Source organism: Rattus rattus, chromosome 2 (genome assembly GCF_011064425.1).
Source record: "Rattus rattus isolate New Zealand chromosome 2, Rrattus_CSIRO_v1, whole genome shotgun sequence".
Taxonomy (NCBI): domain Eukaryota; kingdom Metazoa; phylum Chordata; class Mammalia; order Rodentia; family Muridae; genus Rattus; species Rattus rattus.
Genome location: NC_046155.1, coordinates 163,623,106 through 163,639,137, shown reverse-complemented (window position 1 = coordinate 163,639,137; position 16,032 = coordinate 163,623,106). Strand labels below are relative to the sequence as shown.

Sequence of the window (16,032 nt, the reverse complement as noted above, 5' to 3'; positions counted from 1 at the left end):
AAACACCAAAAGGTGCCTCTTCACACAAGCACACACACAAAAACTTTACCTTTAAAAATCATGGCCCCGTTGAAAGTTATCCTGAACAAACACGAGAAGCCAAACAAATCTGCAGTGCTGTGATTCATGGTCTGTGCCATCAAGCCAAGGCATCTGACTTACTACCTTGGCGGACAAAAATTGCTTTCTCCCCCAAACCAAACGCTGCCTTTACTTGCATCCACAGGAACTAAAATGTCAGTACACGGTGGCTACTGTCTTTTAGGATACAGATAATGCTCATCCAATAAGCAGAAGGCCCCCCAAAGTTCAATCACACTCTATGCCCTTTAAAACAAACAAGGGGGAAAAGCACAAAACCACCTCTTTCCTTCCTAAACACAATTTGTATTTTTAACCACCTCTTTGACGTGACCTGATGGGATTTCTTTACTTCACCTAAGGTCATTTTTTAAAATGTGTATGTGTTGGAAAAAAACGTGCTGATTATGCTAACACAGGTTTATACATCTATAAAATAGGGCCAAATTATTATGACTGGTTTCTATAGCCCTAGAATTTATCATACACAATTTAGAATAAAATCACAAATTGAAGAACACAGATGGAATTCAGCTTTTCCTAGTCCAACGTATTATCTCATTAGAACCCAGAACCTTCAATATGACCTTCCATTTTCCCCTTCCTACAAAAGAAGCATTTCTGGGGAAGTGAGGATTTATTAAGAATATTAAAGTCCAGGAATTTTATTTTAACCATAAACCCTAAGTTTTCTTTTAGTGCTTCAAAAATCCATTATCATTTAAGACCAGATAAATTACATGGCTAGCCAGCTGTCCAGTGCTGAGCCTAAAAAATAACCTCCAATAGAACAAGACCGAGCTCAGCCACTGAACCAAGGGGTGAAGGGTGGTCACACCTCTCATGTTCAAGTCACAAGACCGTGGAGCCTGGAAGGAGATCTACTGCCCTGTGTTATCAGAATTTGCCGCCGTAGTTTCCGTGCTGATGGGCTGCACATTGTCTGCGAGGTTGTGCGCATGCTCAAGAAACAAGTCTTTCAGTACACTTAATTCCTTTGTCAGCAACTTAATTTTGGCTTCCAACCGCTCGTTCTCCTCCTTGAGCTGGTTTACTCTCTGCAGTGTATCTTGAGCTTTCTGCTTGCTTTTTAACCGGCTCTTTTTCACAGCCATATTGTTCCGCTCTCTGCGCTGGCGGTACTCATCGCTATTTCGATCCATGGGTGAGCTCTTCTTGCTTTGCTTGCTTGGAGGCACAGCTTTGCCTCCTCCCCCAGGCCCAGCGGGCACCAGCTGAGGAACCTGCTGTAAGCCGCTGGCATGTGCCTGAGTGTGAATGACACTGATCCCGTTCACTCCTGCAGTCGCGGCTGGCTGCGACAGCTTGCTCATTTGGGCCCGTTCCTCCGCCAACACAGAACACGTAGAAATCAGAGCAGTGTGATCCGAGAAGGCCACACTCAACTGCCAAAAAATCTTCACATGTACCTAATTAGAAAATAAGTTGCATTAAAATATTTGAAATGATAGGATCAAGTCAGATTAAACCTGCATGGACTTAACACAGTAGGCAACCTACTGGTTTGCTGGCAGGAGCAACTGCAAATTGTACCAAAGTTTCCAAACTTGAAAAGGTAACCTGGTTCAGAAGCATCATAAGCCGACCAGTCCACCTGTAACTATCAAAAAAGGAAGGGAAAACCCAAAGCATAGCAGGAAATACTAGGTAGCACGTGTGAGCTAATATCGCCAGGGAGAAATCTGAGCTGTTTAGGGTAAGCATGGAAAACAAGTTCAATTATTGCAGAATAGACACTTGCATTTGGGGTGTGGGGAGAGCATTTCAAGTCAGGTTAGACTGCTGGATCAGAATGCTCAGTCTGCAGAATCCATGAGGGGTCTAGATGTGGCTAAGATCCTGGCAAGTTCCTTATTTAATATCCCCAAGAAGAATTAGCAATGCCTTCACCTATTATGGTTTTTGTTTTTGTTTTTTTTAAAAGATGGGGTTTCTCTGCTTAGCTCTGCCTATCCTAGAACTCACTCTGTAGAGCAAGCCTCCAACTCAAACAGATCCTCCTGGATGCTGGGATTAAAAGCATGGGCCACCACCACCTGGCCTGTGGGTTATTTTGCATTGATTAGTTGATTGGCATTTTTACATTCTAGTGACCTACGACAAACTAAACAGCTGAACCAACTGTCTCCTTAGGAGACTCAGCACCCTTAGAAATGTAGAAAGTATTGTTACAAACCACAAAACTATCCTGTTCTCTTTTCCCAGAACTGCTAAAATGCCCTTAGTGGACAAAGTTAGGGAAGTTAGTTAGAGTTAGGAAAATGCCCCCGATGAGCACATCCTTGGTTATTAAGAGAAGTTCAGTCAGTAAACATCAACAACTTTGGCCAACCCAAACTTTGCCCAAGTCTTTCTTCAAGCATGCTTATTAAGTTGGCTTTTTTTATTATTTATTACTATTAATCTTTGCTTTTAAATATCCATATATCATTACTTTGAATGGTTTTAAAAGCCACTCGGCCAGCCCTGAGAGAGTGGGTCATCTGTTCTTGCTCCAGCACTAAGGGAAGACAGAAAGCTTCCTCCCAAGCCATGATGGATATGGACGCTGAGTTACGCTCACAATGGAGATTTCACAACTTCCCTTGAAAATGATTATGTGGCCTAATTTTTCTCCCACTTAAAAGGTGGTTGTTCAAAATAACGAAAGTGGACAAATTAATTAAAAAATAAGAGTTGGCCATTCAATATTAATTTAAGCCATCCGGACTGGCATTTAACACTGGAGCTTATCAAGTTGGTATAGTGTATGTAACCCAATTTTAAGAACTTGTATAATTCAATACCTCTCCTGGGATTGCCTCAAAAATCATGTTCATCTTAGTTGCCTATTTCCTTGTATTCTTACTCTTCAAAACTAATCTCTACAGTCAATTTAGCCAAGCTCAAAGATGGCAATGATCCAAAGAAGTATGGGCTAGAAGCAAGATCAAATTTTTCCTTGGCATTGGCTCCCTCAGTTTTATAAAACCTAGACACATCCCTTCCCTCCTCTGAGCTTTGGCTTCATCTGTACAGAAGGGATGTGGAAATGATATGATACCCCAACTCACAAACTACCAGGAGCTCTAGTCACTAACAACCCCCAACTCACAAACTATCAGGAGTTCTAGTCACTAACAACCTAACAGGCTCCAGATTCAGGATGTTCTGCCTGTTTCTGAACCCAAAGATAACAGGAGTGGGGTAAGGTTCTAACTAACTCTGCTAAGTCAGTAACCAGAACAAAGGATAGGTTTTGGGTGAGCCTTTTGGCTAGAAAAACAAGACCATTTTTTACTGAACCTACAAACTTGCAAGAAAAAATGGAGAGTAAAAAATAATTATTTTTTGGGGGTTGGGGATTTAGCTCAGTGGTTAGAGCGCTTGCCTAGGAAGCACAAGGCCCTGGGTTCGGTCCCCAGCTCCAAAAAAAAGAAAAAAAAAAAAAAAAAAAAATTATTTTTTTTAAAAGTAGGTTGGTCAATAGTGGTGCATGCATTTAAAGCCAGCCTTGGGAGGTGGAGTCAGGTGGATCTCTGTGAGCTTGAGGCTAGCCTGGTCTACATATCGAGTTCTAAGATAACCAGGGCTATGTAGAGACCCTGTCTAAAAAAGAAAGATTGAGAGACAGAGGAGAGGGAGGATCAAGGAGTTAACAAGCTTCAAACAGAACAATTTTGGTTTTGCACTGAACAAAGAAAGACACTTGTCATCTATGCTTTTGTTCCTTTCCACAAACATTTGCTGAGTTCTACAACAAAGCAATCTGACATTTAATATCTGGATATTTATTTAACTATAAATCAAAGTCTGGTTCCTGGATGGACTAATATACTCCAAAGTTCAATCTACAGGAAGCAGGGTGGTGCCTTTTTCCTCCTGCTTGTCAATCACCCAAGAAGAGGAAAGCTGAGGGCAGCTATTCCCAAAGTGGTTCCTGGACCAACACCAGCAATTTTTACAAGTCCCAACTCTCTGGCTGCCAGTCTGAGGAACAAGTTTTGGATGTGGGCTTTCAGTCTTGTTTTAGGGGAGCCCCCAAAAAGATTTGGACGACTCAATGGAGAACCTTGGCTGCATATAAACAATGGGTTTTAGGAATATGAGGCTATGTTTAAAGAGTAAAACTTTCTTCAAATGCAAATTTATTAACTAAAGTAATAATGTTCATTCAAAAGAATAAAACAATGAAACTCTGGAATATTAGAATAGTAAAATAGAACTTGTCTAAATTTTTACTTGGAACAATAAACCTGTACAGAACTTCCCTAACTTGTCACTTTTTTCCATAAACCTAGATAGAACCGTGTATCCCTCCATTAGCCCCCCAAAATCAAATCTCCACTCAATTTCCTTAATGAAGGTTGAGTCTTCAGGTTTACAAACAAAAATATCCCACATCTCTTGTCGTTCCTAATGCCACAGAAATTACCTCAGGTTGACATCATCTCCCAGGAGCCCTAGCCTCAGGTGTAGCAGCCTGAGCTCCCTCCAAGTACCCACTATCTAGACTATCTAGAGCAATAGTTAACCTTCTTGATGTTTTGACCCTTTAATACAGGTTCTTCATGCTGTGGTAACCCCCAGCCATAGTTATTTTCGTTGCTACTACATAGCTGTAATTTTGCTATGGTTATGAATCATGATATAAATATCTGTTTTCAGATGGTCTTAGGTGACCCCTATAAAAGGATCAATCATTTGACCTCAAAGAGTTTGGTACCTGCAAGTCAAGCAGTCTTCCATTCAAACCTAACAATGTCACATCTTCCTACTAAAAATCAATGTCTGTGACTACAGGATCAAAGCCAAGGTCCTAACCCTCTCTACAAGTTCTGCTCCCTAAAGCATTCTAAATGGTCTCTGTTTTCTCTTTGTGCCTTTTGTTCAATCTGCTCCCCCAGTCTCTTTGGCAATCCCAGCTCCCTGGAGACTGTAGGAGGCAGAGTCCATGAAGGAGAGGAGACTCCTTCAAGGAGTTCAGTGTAAGTGGTCCACTGGAGTTGTGAAGAAAACATAAGCTTGTTTGAATGTTATCCTTTTAATGTTTGGATGTTATCCTTTACATCTATTTATAGTACTATTTAGCACATTCAAAAATACATTGTTTATAACTATATTTATTAGGAGTTCCTGTTCACTTTTTTCCCTCTCTTTAATGGCAGGGCACAGCAATGGACTAGAGAGAGGACCAATAAACTTGCTAGTGTAAGAACCTATGCATCCACCCCTCTGAGGGAAACCTAAAATTGCTACAGTACTCATTATTGTGACTGTGGCAACTGTCAACCAGGTCCTGTGTGTCTTCCCATGATCTCAGAAGGGAATGCTCCCAGGGACTTTCCCAGGGAGCATTTAATTCGCTAGGGATGAAAGCACTTCTCCAAGATCACAGAGCTGGCTGGCAATCATGACGTGGTGTGAGAATTTAAAGGATATTGGGGGAGGGGGAGGGAAGTCTGCTCCCACCTATTTGTTTCTGATAGGTCATAAAAATAACTGAGTCAGTCGGGCATGCCCATCGGACTCAGGAAACAGACTCAAGTATTTCTTCAGCTCAGTAGCGTCCTGCCATTATCTACAGTTTTTCAGGAACAGGTAAGAACCGCAGGGATAGCTTATTAATACTACTCAAATGACAACAGCTGAACGGACCTTAGAGCGCTCTGAAGGCTAGGGATGCGGCTCAGAGGTAGAGTGGCTTGCCTACCATGCTCTGAATTCTTCTATGTTGAATTTCTCAGTAAAGACAGGGTGCTTTATTTCAAAATTTCCTCTGTGAGACAGGTATGCATTCAATGATAATATATTCAAGTAAGGATTCAAGCGGGTGGAAACTCAAGAGACACAGGCCCCAGCTGTTGTGCAACTCACAAAGGTTAAAACCTTTCTAAATATGATACATCTTATGAGGCGGCTTACAAAAAGAAACAAACAAAATACAACAAAGAGCAGACCAAAACTAAGCATGCCAACCTTAAGACCAGAAATACACAAGCGCACTTAGAAAGAGAAACCATCCTCACGCACGCCTGCCCAACTTCTCCACCTGTATTCGTCTGCTGGCTCTTTTCCCGAGTTCCCTCCAGGCGAGCTAAGGAAAGGCTTCATGGCTTGACCTTCTGCGTTTAGTGAACCGGTGCGCGATCTAGAATGTCCTCCCCCTCCCAATGAACTACAGGACACGCGGCCGCGTCCCCAAAAACAAACGAAATCTCCCTCTTGCAGCGCTAAGTGTTTAAAAAATCAAGTGCCTTCCCTAGATGACCACTAGGTTATTAACTCCAAATAGGACCCGGGCCCTCCTCCCCCAGACCGAGCCGTTTGGGAAGCGACAGAAGAGTCCTAGGTGGCTCCAAAATAAGATTCGGTCCATCTTCTATTCTAGAAACACTCTCCATCCCCAGGGGCCAGTGCGCGCCAGGCTTGTCACGCTGCACGTCGCCGGGGGGCAGGTTCTGGAGGGGCCACCTGGTACTCCATCCCTTCCCCGACTGTGGTGAGGGGGCGCCTGGGGGAGCGCGGGGGTCGGCGCCCTGCGCGGCGGCGCTGGGCCGCGGCCAGGGATGAGCTCAGCCCCGCCGGGTGTTGCCCGCAGGTTGCATCAGACGCCGCTCCGGGTCCCCGCCCGCGCCGCCAAGCCGCCGGGGGCCTTCCGGGCCAACCTGCTGAATCGGGCAGGGCCCGGTCTCCTCGAGCCCGGCCGGCGCCTACGCGAGCGGCGGGCTCCGCCGCGGCCTCCTCCCCCAAGCCCTCCGAGCTAGAACCCGCGGCCTCCTTACCTGCGCCTCCGGCCGGCCCGCCCGCCCCCAGACGGCCTCCACTCCGAGCGGCCCCGCGCGGCGCGGTCCGACCCGACCCAGGCCTCGCAGCCTGCGAGTCGGCGAGGAGGAGCGACGGTTACGAAACCGGCAGCCTCCGCCCGTTCCGCCACCGCGGCCACCGGCTTTCCCCTCCTCTTCGGGTCCGCGCGCTGCCGCCGCAGCCGTGACCAATAGAAGCGCTGCTCGGAGAACGACGCGCTAGCTTTTCAAGACGGGCAGCGCCACTAGCCAATCACAGCCAGGGTGGCAGCAAGAGGCGGACTTACGGCGGAGCGGGCGTGGTGGGCGTGGCAGCACCGGCGCTGGCTGGAGGCGCGCTCCGCGGTTTCCCCCTTAGGCTTCCCGTGGTGGCGGGCGGCGGCCCTGAGCGATGGGAGTGACTGGTAGCGAGAAAAGTTCTGTCATAGTAATGAGAGTCTCACCTGCCTTAGGGAAATGGCATTTCCTCAGGTGGATTTTTGAGTTACTGATTTTGATTTGTTTTGTTTTGTTTAGGCCTCGCGGCCCTAGGGCGTCTGCAAACTTCATTTTGACAAAAGCACGTTAAGGAAAAACTGTCCAGTGCTAGGGTTAGCACTTGTCACACTTGAGAACAGTAGACTGTGGCTCCCAGACAAATCACGATTTCCAAAGTGTGCTCGTCTCTGTGAGAGCGGATGATGGACCTGAGGTGCTGTCTTAAAAGTGACAAGCAGTCCAGCCTGGTTCTCCCTTACAGTTCACAAAAGAATCAAAAAGCTGGTTTTGTTGGGTTTTGTTTGTTTGTTTTTGTTTTTTGAAATACAGGAAGCAGCGTGCTGGGTGGAGGGCGAGCCTGCCTGATAGGTTTGATTGCTTCCTCTTTAGCAATGCTTATCATTCAAAACTCACTGGCTTTCAAAAAGAAATGTTTCTTCTTCCGCGCCAAGGCCAGGAGAGCAGCTCTCCACTTAAGACTTCCAGGAATCCCTGAGAGATGACAATACCTACAAAAAAAAAGAAAAAAAAAAAAAAAAAAACAGGCAACCACAGAGAATGACTCCTGATGAACCTATGCACATTTGGGGAGCTGTCTCAAAACCAGTATGTTTCTTTAGGTTTGGATCGCTGTGTTAAGAGCCATTTTTTTTCATGACTCTTACCACTATCAAAGATGAACTGTGCTTTGTTTCTCACAAAAATAATCATGATTTTATCCCTAATATTTTCTAATCATATAAAAACTATAGAAAATAAAAATATCCTTGCATGTCATATGTACATTGAGGTAGACTCTCTTTTTGCCAGCTACCCTCCCTGACAGCTGCATTCTGTGTTGGGTCTTGGCAAGCCTCCCACAGCCAGCAGTCAATGCCCAGGGGTCTTGAGATTTCCTCTTTAGCTGATAGCCTGTGATTCTTTTGCTGTTTACAAACATGGACCAGATATGTGGTGTGGACTAGGAGTCAGCAATGAAGAAGACAAACTTGCTGTCCCTGCCCACAGGGAGCTTACTCTGAGAACCATAGAGACATGATTCAAGCCCCATTTTCACAGACGCTTAAGGAAAGAAGTCCAAGATGCTAGGAGAGATTGTAAGAAGGGGACCAGAACTGATCATCAGAGAAGGCATCTGAGAAGGCTTAAAAGACAAGGAGGCTTTGGCTTTGCCTAGAGGCCCTGCGATGGCTGGAACATAAGGTCACTGGCTGAGGCAAGAAGCTCCAGTGGGGTAGCGCTGGCCAAGTGAGTCCAACAATGATTCTGATGGGGGGCAGGGCATTGAGCACAGGGCATGGGCACACACAGGATAACACTCCTCTACCATTGAGTCAAAACCCAGCCCTACAGGACCTTTTTTTTTTTACCATCAGCAATTGGAAACATTCAACATAAGGACATGAGAACCCGGTGAAGACTCTGCCTCTAGGTTGAAGAAATCTAGGTTGGTTTTTTTTTTTTTTTGCAAGTCACAAAGACTCAAGCCATCCCAGTAAAGGGGAATGTCCTGTGTATATCTGTGCCCTGCTAATGTCCAAATATATTCTAGAAACCCAAAGAAGTCGTAATCCAGCAGTATATTAAAACCTCCCTCAAGGGACTTGAGAAGGAGGAGATCCTGTTGGCTGAATAATTTAGCCACTTGACAGCTGCTGTGACTAACCACACGGATTGCCAAAGTGCTGTGGTCCCAATCCTTATATCAGTAGTTCTCAACCTTCTGCCACTGTGACCCTTTTAATGGTTCCTCGTGTTCTGGTGACCCCCGACAAGAAAATCACATTGTCACTACTTCATAACTGTAATGAAGTCGAAATGCTGTTATGAGTCGAAATGCTGTTATGAGTCGAAATGTAAATATCTATGTTTCCCAATAGTCCTAGGTCACTCTGGCGAAAGGGTCCCTCAACTCCCCGAAAGAGATGGGGAACCCCAGATTGAAAACCACTGTCCTACATAGACGTGTGACCTTATGCAAATCCCTTAACCTCTGTGTCATCTGGAGTGGGGAAGACAACAGTGTTACTGTAAGGTCTGAAAGAATATGTTGGGTCCCTGCCTCATACATGGCGAGAGCTGTTCGTTTGAAGTATTGGATAGCATTCACACGATGCGAGCATGTAAAAGAACACACTAACAGAAGTTGAGCAACTGCAAACAGCTCAAAGTTAGGTCACACTCGCCTTGCTCTGATGACTCAGTCGCTCAAATACATACAATATTGAAGAGGTTGATACTAACGTGCCCCATCAGGGTTTTTTTTAACAGTAAGTTTAATTATCATATCTTCATTTGTTTCCATAAAATAAGAACGGGAATGGGGGCCTTTTTTTTTTTTAATGTATTTTCCTTTTAAGATACATTTTTCACTTAGATATATGTTTACATCTGCGTGTTGGCGCACCGAGTACAGTAACTGGGGAGTCCAGAAGCGGGCATTAAATTCACCTGGAGCTGAAGTTACAGGAACTGTGATCCACACAACCTGGATGCTGGGAATCGAACTCCCAGACCCCTGCAAACACAGTAAAGCACTCTTAACCACTGAGCCATCTCAACAGCCACTATTTGCTTGTTTTTGTTTTTGTTTTTTCTTTTTTTCGGAGCTGGGGACCGAACTCAGGGCCTTGCGCTTGCTAGGCAAGCGCTCTACCACTGAGCTAAATCCCCAACCCCTATTTGCTTGTTTTTAAATTGTACTTTTATCTATCAATTCATGTATCACATATATGAGTGTTTTGCCTGCATGTAGGTGTACAATGTGTGCCCAGTGCCTGCAGAGGCCAGAAGAGGGAGTCAGATCTCTTGAACCTGGAGTAACAGTTGTGACCAGCTGTGTGGGTGCTCAGAACTGAAACCTGGTCTGCTAATAGAGCAGTGACTTCTCTGGGTCACTGATATTCTCTCGAGCCCACTTTTTTGTTTTAGATATGACCTCACATTATAGCTCAGGCTGATCTAGAACTATGTATTTCAAGCTAGCATTGAACTCACCAGAATCACCTTTCATTCCCGTAAGCATTGATTTTACAAACATGCACCCCCAAACCCTGCTTGAAACCTCTCAAATCCAGATGATGACCACCAAGGACAGCTGCAGTACAGTCAATCAGAGCCTAGAGTGCTACAGAGGACAGAGCTGGAGATGTGACCCAAGCCCTTTGGAGGAGCCCAGAAGGTCATGTGTAGATGCCAGACATTGGAACAAGAAGCTGTAAGGCTGAAGTTTCCTTGGATACCCCACTCCTGGTACAAACTTCTATCTTAGTTAGGGTTTCCATTGGTTTCCATTGCTGTGAAGAGACACAATGACCAAAGCAACTCTTACAAAGGACAACTGGGGCTGGCTTACAGATTCTGAGGTTCAGTCCTTTATCATCATGGCGGGAAGCATGGCAGTGTCCAGGCAGGCATAGTGCTGGAGGAGCTGAGAGTTCTACATCTTATTCTGAAGACTGGCTTCCAGGCAACTAAGATGAAGGTTATTTATTTATTTTATGTATGCGAGTATACTGTCTCTCTCTTCAGACAGACCAGAAGAGGGCATCAGATCCCATTACAGATGATTGTGAGCCACCATGTGGTTGCTGGGAATTGAATTCAGAACCTCTGGAAGAGCAGACATAGCCACTGAGCCATCCCTCCAGCCCCTAGGATGAAGGCCTTAAAGCCCATCCCCACAGTGACATACTTCCTCCAACAAGGCCACACCTACTCCAACAAGGCCACACCCCCTAATAGTGCCACTCCCTGGGCCAAGCATATTCAAACCACCACATTCCACTCCCTGGCCCCCATAGGCTTGTTCACACACATGAGTCTATAGAGGCCACACCTAGCAACAGCATAATGAAAAATACATTTAGTCCAACTTCAAAAGTCCCATAGTCTGTAACAGTTTTAACAATGTTAAAAGTCCAAAGTTCAAAGTCTCTTCTGAGATTCGTGCAATCTCTTAACTGTAATCCCCCATAAAATCAAAAGCAAAAGATAAATCGATTACCTCCAATATCACAAGATATATATCATTTCCAAATACCATAGCGAGGAAATACTGGACCAAAGTTGCTTAGAAATTAATACAACACCATCTCAGCTGGTGGACTGTCTGTCATGCACTGAGAACTGAGGGGCCTCCACCACAGTGCTTTATTACCACAATTTGAGATATTAATTGGGCATTGGATAGGGGTCCTTTGATTAGAAATAAATTGGTTAGTTGGGTTTTTTTTTTAAAAAAAATTGGTTTCTGTTTGAGGGTTTTGTTTTTTTGTTTGGGTTTTAAATTTTGTTTTGTTTTGCTTTTTTAGGGTCAATCTATACAACCTGGGCCTGGAGCTTACTCTGTAGACCAGGCTGACCTCAAACTCAGAGATCCACCTGCCTTTCCCTCCTAGCACTGAGTTTTTTGCTTTGTTTTTATACTGACTTTCTATTAGAGCTCTGTGGCATCAAAGTTTCAATCTTCCTCCATTCACCTACTAGGGGTAGAGACTTTACCACCCATGCCCAGAACCTGGCCTCTTAAACAAACAAAGAAACAAAAAACATTCTAGCAGTGGTGCTCATACTTTTAATCCCAACACTTGAGAAACAGAGGCAGGTGGTCTACAGAATGAGTACCAGGACAGCCAGGACTATACAGAGAATTGTCTCGGGAACAAACAAACAAAAACCACCTGCAGTGGGATAGTGGGACTCGATGTTGCTCATCTCTAATCTTAACATTCAGAAGACAGGTGTAGGCCTTTGTAAATTGGAAGCCAAGGGGGTGTACACAGAGAGTTCCAAGTCAGGTAAGGCTACACAGTGAGACCCTGTCTAAGTGTGTGGGTATGGGGGTCAGTTAATCAAAAATCGTGCTCCTCATTAAATACCCAGATCATGTCAGAACCAAAACCAATCTCTCTCTCTCTCTCTCTCTCTCTCTCTCTCTCTCTCTCTCTCTCTCTCTCTCTCATTCTCTCCCTCTCCCTCTCCCTCTCCCTCTCTGCACAACGCCCCCACCTCCCCCTTTCTCTTCTTTCCTCTCTCCTCCCTCTCTTCCTCTCCCTCTCCCCCTCCTCCCTTTCTCTCCCCCTTTTATTTTTCTGCTTGCACTTATGCTGGCTACTGGCAACTTTGATGTTGACAGCCCCAGTAGTAAAGAAACATTTTAGAGTTCTTGTTCTATGAATTCCAGGCAAGGTCGCTGAGATTGGCCCAGCTGGGTTAAGTGCTCCTCCATTCATAATCGAATGGCCAAGAACTAACATGGCAGCTCTGGAGAAGATGGAGGAACTGTTCTCAGTGGAAACGAGGGGGCACTGAGACAACAAACCCAGAAATACCATTTGAAATGGCAGGTCTTTCTGTTGGATGCTTTAGTCAATCTCACTGACTGGTAAGTATGTTCTTTCTCCTGACACATGGTGCCCATCTCTTTAAGTTACAAGTTTATTGCTGTGAACAGATACCACGGCCAAGGCAACTCTTATAAAGAAAAACGTTTAATTGGAGACTAGCTTACAGTTTCAGAGGTTTAGTCCATTGTCATCATAGGGGGGAGCAAAGCAGTGTGAAGGCAGACATGGTGTTGGAGCTGCCGAGAGTTCTGCATCTCCATCTAGGAGCAGCAAGGAGGAGACAGGCTTCTGTTGGCAGCCATGAGGAAGGTCTCTTCCACACAGAGTGGAGCTTGAGCACTAGGAGATCTCAAAGCCCTCCAGCACACTTCCTCTAACAAGGCCACACCTCCTCCACTAAGGCTACACATCCTAATAGTGCCACTTCCAATGGGTTAAGCATTCAAACACATGAACCTATGGGGCCAAACCTTTTCAAACCACCACATCATCTTTGAGGTTTCATCCCTGGGGTAAAATCTCTAGAGTTCTAAAAGCTATTATTGTCTTAGGTAAGCCTCAACTTCATACATGAATGCCATGCAGAACATAGAAAAAGTCAGCAATGCAAGCTCCAGCAACTGGCAAGCATTATCAACATGTATGAAAAATCACTTTCCCACATGCCAAATATCATCTTATGCAGTAGGATGTCATCTGCACACAGAGGACCGACACGTGCCATGTGAGCGCATCTGAGCCTGTTGTCTTTGCACATGAGGATAAATGCTTGCCATCTGTGCACATAAGGGAAGAGGTAATGACATCTCTGTCCATTAGGACCGATACCCCACTCCTGATACCAACTTCTAAAATACCATGACCAAAGTGACTTATGGAAGAAAATGTTTATTTTGGCTTACGGTCCCAAAGGGATTGTCCCTCATAATGGGGGAGGGGGTGGGGCACATGGCAGCAGGCTGCCAGAGCAGAAAACTGAACAACCATATTTACACCCACAGGGATGGATCAGAGAGGGAACTGGAAGTAAAGTGGGGCTCTAAATTCTTAAAGTCTTCCCCCAGTGTCATACTTCTCCAGCAAAGCTATACCTCCTAAAGATCCCATTACCTTCCCAAATAGCACCACCAACTGGAGGGCAAATCACCAAATACCTAAGCCTATGGGAGACATTTCCCATGCAAAACACCACAATCCATTCCAAGGCCCCCCTAACCTCATGGTCATATCATAATGCAAAATGCATTCAGTTCAAACTTTAAAAACCCTCAAAAACGTATTCCTTATGGATCTGAGAGGCTCTCATTTTGTGTCTTCCCCTCACAGAATAAGCACAATCCTCTGTCCCATAATGATTATGAGGTAAATTACCACAACATCCGTGATGTGTATTAGCAGTAAAAGCAGAATTTTGTCCGTCTGTGCTGTATGAGATACCAATGTCCATCATAGAGGTGGGATGGGTTTGGAGACAGAACTGGGCAGTGCTGGCCATCATTTAACCCAGCCAAACCTCTCTGCCTATCTGTAGAGTGGACAGTCACCCTGAGGGTCAGGACAACAGACACGGAAGAAGCTAGTGACTGCCCACAGAAGGCCCAGAATAACTACCTATTTGCTGGAAAGTGTCAGTTCCCAATTACCACTCTCCAGTAAAAGGAACCATGTTCGTCAGAGAAGTTCCTGATGCTAGGAGTAGGGTAAGAAACGTAAGTGTGTAGCTTGTAGAGACAGACGGGAAGAGCTCAAAAACAAATCAGTGAGGATGTGTCTCTGGGTACGTGCAAAAACAACATAACGCAAGCTGCTGGCTTAAGTAAGACAAGTTAATTTCTCAATATCTGATTGCTGGGAGGCCCCTGAGACTAAAGTGTTGACCTTTTGCTGTTTGGCTTTATTATGTTGTAGGTTATTAGGGGTTTTGATGTTGTGTTTATTTTTATTTTTAGGTTTGTTATTTGTGTATGTGCGTGAGTGTGGATGTACTTGTGACATCCATGGGCATGACATTAATGTGAAGGTCAGAAAACTTTCAGGAACCAGTCTCCTCCTTGCACCATTTGGCTCCTGGGGATTTAAACTCCGGTCATCAGACTTGAGGACACGCACTTTTACTAGCGGGGCCATCTCTCCAGTTGGATTTCTATTTTAATGTGTATGAGTGCTTTATGTGCATGTATGTATGTGCACCACGTACATGCCTAAGTCTCATAGAGATCAGTAGATGTCAGATGCCCTGGAACTTGAGTTAGGGGTGGTTATGAGCCACTATGTGGAACCCAGGATCCAAACTTGGGTTCTCTGCACGATCCAACTCTCCAGTCCCTGGTTTGTTTATTTTTGTTGTTGTTGTTGTTTTTTGTTGTTTTGTTTTTGTTTTTGAGACTATCTTTCTCTATAGCCAAGGCAGAGACCCCCTTGCCTCAGCCTCAGAGTTCTAGGGTTGGCAGGCATGTGATCCCACTGTGGTAGACATAATCTTGAGACGTTTTTCTCTTCGTTTCTCAGTGGCTACCAATTCCTCGTGAGGCCATATGACCTCTATATAATATACAGGTTGGGGAGAAGTTACAGGACATCAGAGGGCAAATTCTTCCACATCTCTCCTCATAGGGGCACTAACCTATCAAGCAGGCACAGCGTCATGGCGCCGTCAGATCCTCCTTAGCTACCAGCATATTGCAGGTTAGACTGTTGGCTTGCATGCAGGTAGGGACCAGCATTCCCACAGTGTGTCAAAGGGTCACAGGACCCAGGGAAAGAGCTTTCTGTGCCCAAGGCTGAGATGGCTTGAGGCAAAATAAAGAAGGCAGTACTGGATTGTAAACTGGAATATAAAACTAATAGCCATGAGTCTGTACAATTAGCAAACGATTGCATAGATAGCAAAGAGGAACTAAATCTGCTATGTGAAATTCCTTATAATCTACTTAACTCTGGATTCTCAGGAGCCAGACTAACCCCTCTGTGCATGCATACATGGGAACATGTGTGGGAGCGTGCGTGTGTGCATGCATGTGCTTGTGTGTGCATGCATGTGCTTGTGTGTGCGAGGGTGCATGCATGCATGCGTGTGTGTGTGTGTGTGTGTGTGTGTGTGTGTGTGTGTGTGTGTGTGAAGTATGTGGGGCTCTGATGACAACTTGTGAGAGTCCACTCTTTCCTACCACAATATGGGCCCCAGATGACTAGTCAGATTACATCAGGTCCTCAGTCTTGGCAGCAGGAACTCACACCCCATGAGCTCTCTCTCCAGCCCTGCCCCCAATTAAAATAAATAAAGAGAGAAAACAAGACAGGTGGCAGAGTGTGGTAGCACA

At 45.1% G+C, this 16,032-nt stretch overlaps 1 protein-coding gene across 1 annotated transcript; it reads right to left on the bottom strand.

Annotated features, from left to right (window-relative positions):
- Nucleotides 1-489: 489 nt before the first annotated feature.
- Cebpg (CCAAT enhancer binding protein gamma) lies at nt 490-15,358 on the bottom strand. Its single transcript, XM_032895165.1, has 4 exons — nt 15,336-15,358; nt 7,175-7,271; nt 6,867-7,106; nt 490-1,511 (listed from the first exon to the last, which is right to left on the bottom strand). Exons 1-4 carry the CDS (start codon nt 15,356-15,358, stop codon nt 963-965), a joined length of 909 nt encoding a protein of 302 aa, XP_032751056.1. The 3' UTR covers nt 490-962.
- Between the last annotated feature and the right edge of the window lie 674 nt (nt 15,359-16,032).

Excerpts from the sequence above, each read along its gene's own strand:
- Cebpg (XM_032895165.1), bottom strand. The coding sequence starts at position 15,358 with ATGACGCTGTGCCTGCTTGATAG. Across the intron at positions 7,272-15,335 it reads ACGCTGTGCCTGCTTGATAG|GGCCGCCGCCCGCCACCACG; the intron begins GTTAGTGCCCCT and ends CCCATCGCTCAG. Across the intron at positions 7,107-7,174 it reads CCCACCACGCCCGCTCCGCC|CGCGTCGTTCTCCGAGCAGC; the intron begins GTAAGTCCGCCT and ends TTGAAAAGCTAG.